Below are 514 nucleotides of genomic sequence, written 5' to 3'. Positions count from 1 at the left end.
GGCAGGCCTGGTGGGCACCCTGATCACTACTGGGTGACCATCTAGCACTACTAGCCTGACCGTCTCCTCTCTCCTCAGATCAGTGGAGGAAGGCCTGACATACCGTTTCCACGCGGCCTGGGATAAGGTGCTGCAGGTGCTGGATGTCTTCTTTGAGACATGTGGGAAGCAGTGCCACCCCATCATGAGGAAGGTGAGCCAGGCTGGGTGGGCACAGGCTCATCCGTGGAGGTGGGTGGGGTGGTTATGCTGCTGCCTGGCCTGCGTTGCCCTCTCCAGCTGTGGAGTGGGGCCATCCCAGTGCTCGCTGTCATGCCTGTGCCTGGGCAGGGTGTGCACAGCCATGGCACCCAGCACGGGGACACGCAGGGCAGCTGGCATCCCTGGGCAGGCACAGTGAGTGACACATGCCAGATGTGTCTCTGAGGCTCCTCTGTGACTGTCCCGCTCTGTCCCCACAGTGTCTCCAGTCTCTGTGTGACCTGCGTCTCTCTCCACACTTCCCCTACACTGC

The 514-nt window shown here is 61.7% G+C and overlaps 1 protein-coding gene across 1 annotated transcript in view; it reads left to right on the top strand.

The window, feature by feature from the left end:
- LOC104520652 (RRP12-like protein) overlaps positions 1-506 on the top strand; it is a gene marked incomplete at both ends in the record, with an annotated part of 4399 nt that extends 3893 nt beyond the window's left edge. Inside the window, 2 exons of the mRNA XM_010162397.1 lie at positions 79-193; positions 462-506. Of these exons, the coding sequence (XP_010160699.1) occupies positions 79-193; positions 462-506 (160 nt within the window). The remainder of the gene's footprint in view (positions 1-78; positions 194-461) is intronic.
- Between the last annotated feature and the right edge of the window lie 8 nt (positions 507-514).

The sequence above is a fragment of the Antrostomus carolinensis genome, unplaced genomic scaffold (assembly GCF_000700745.2).
Source record: "Antrostomus carolinensis isolate BGI_N321 unplaced genomic scaffold, ASM70074v2 scaffold38362, whole genome shotgun sequence".
Taxonomy (NCBI): domain Eukaryota; kingdom Metazoa; phylum Chordata; class Aves; order Caprimulgiformes; family Caprimulgidae; genus Antrostomus; species Antrostomus carolinensis.
The sequence above is the reverse complement of the archived record's forward strand: the minus strand, read 5'-3'. Positions and strand labels throughout refer to the sequence as shown.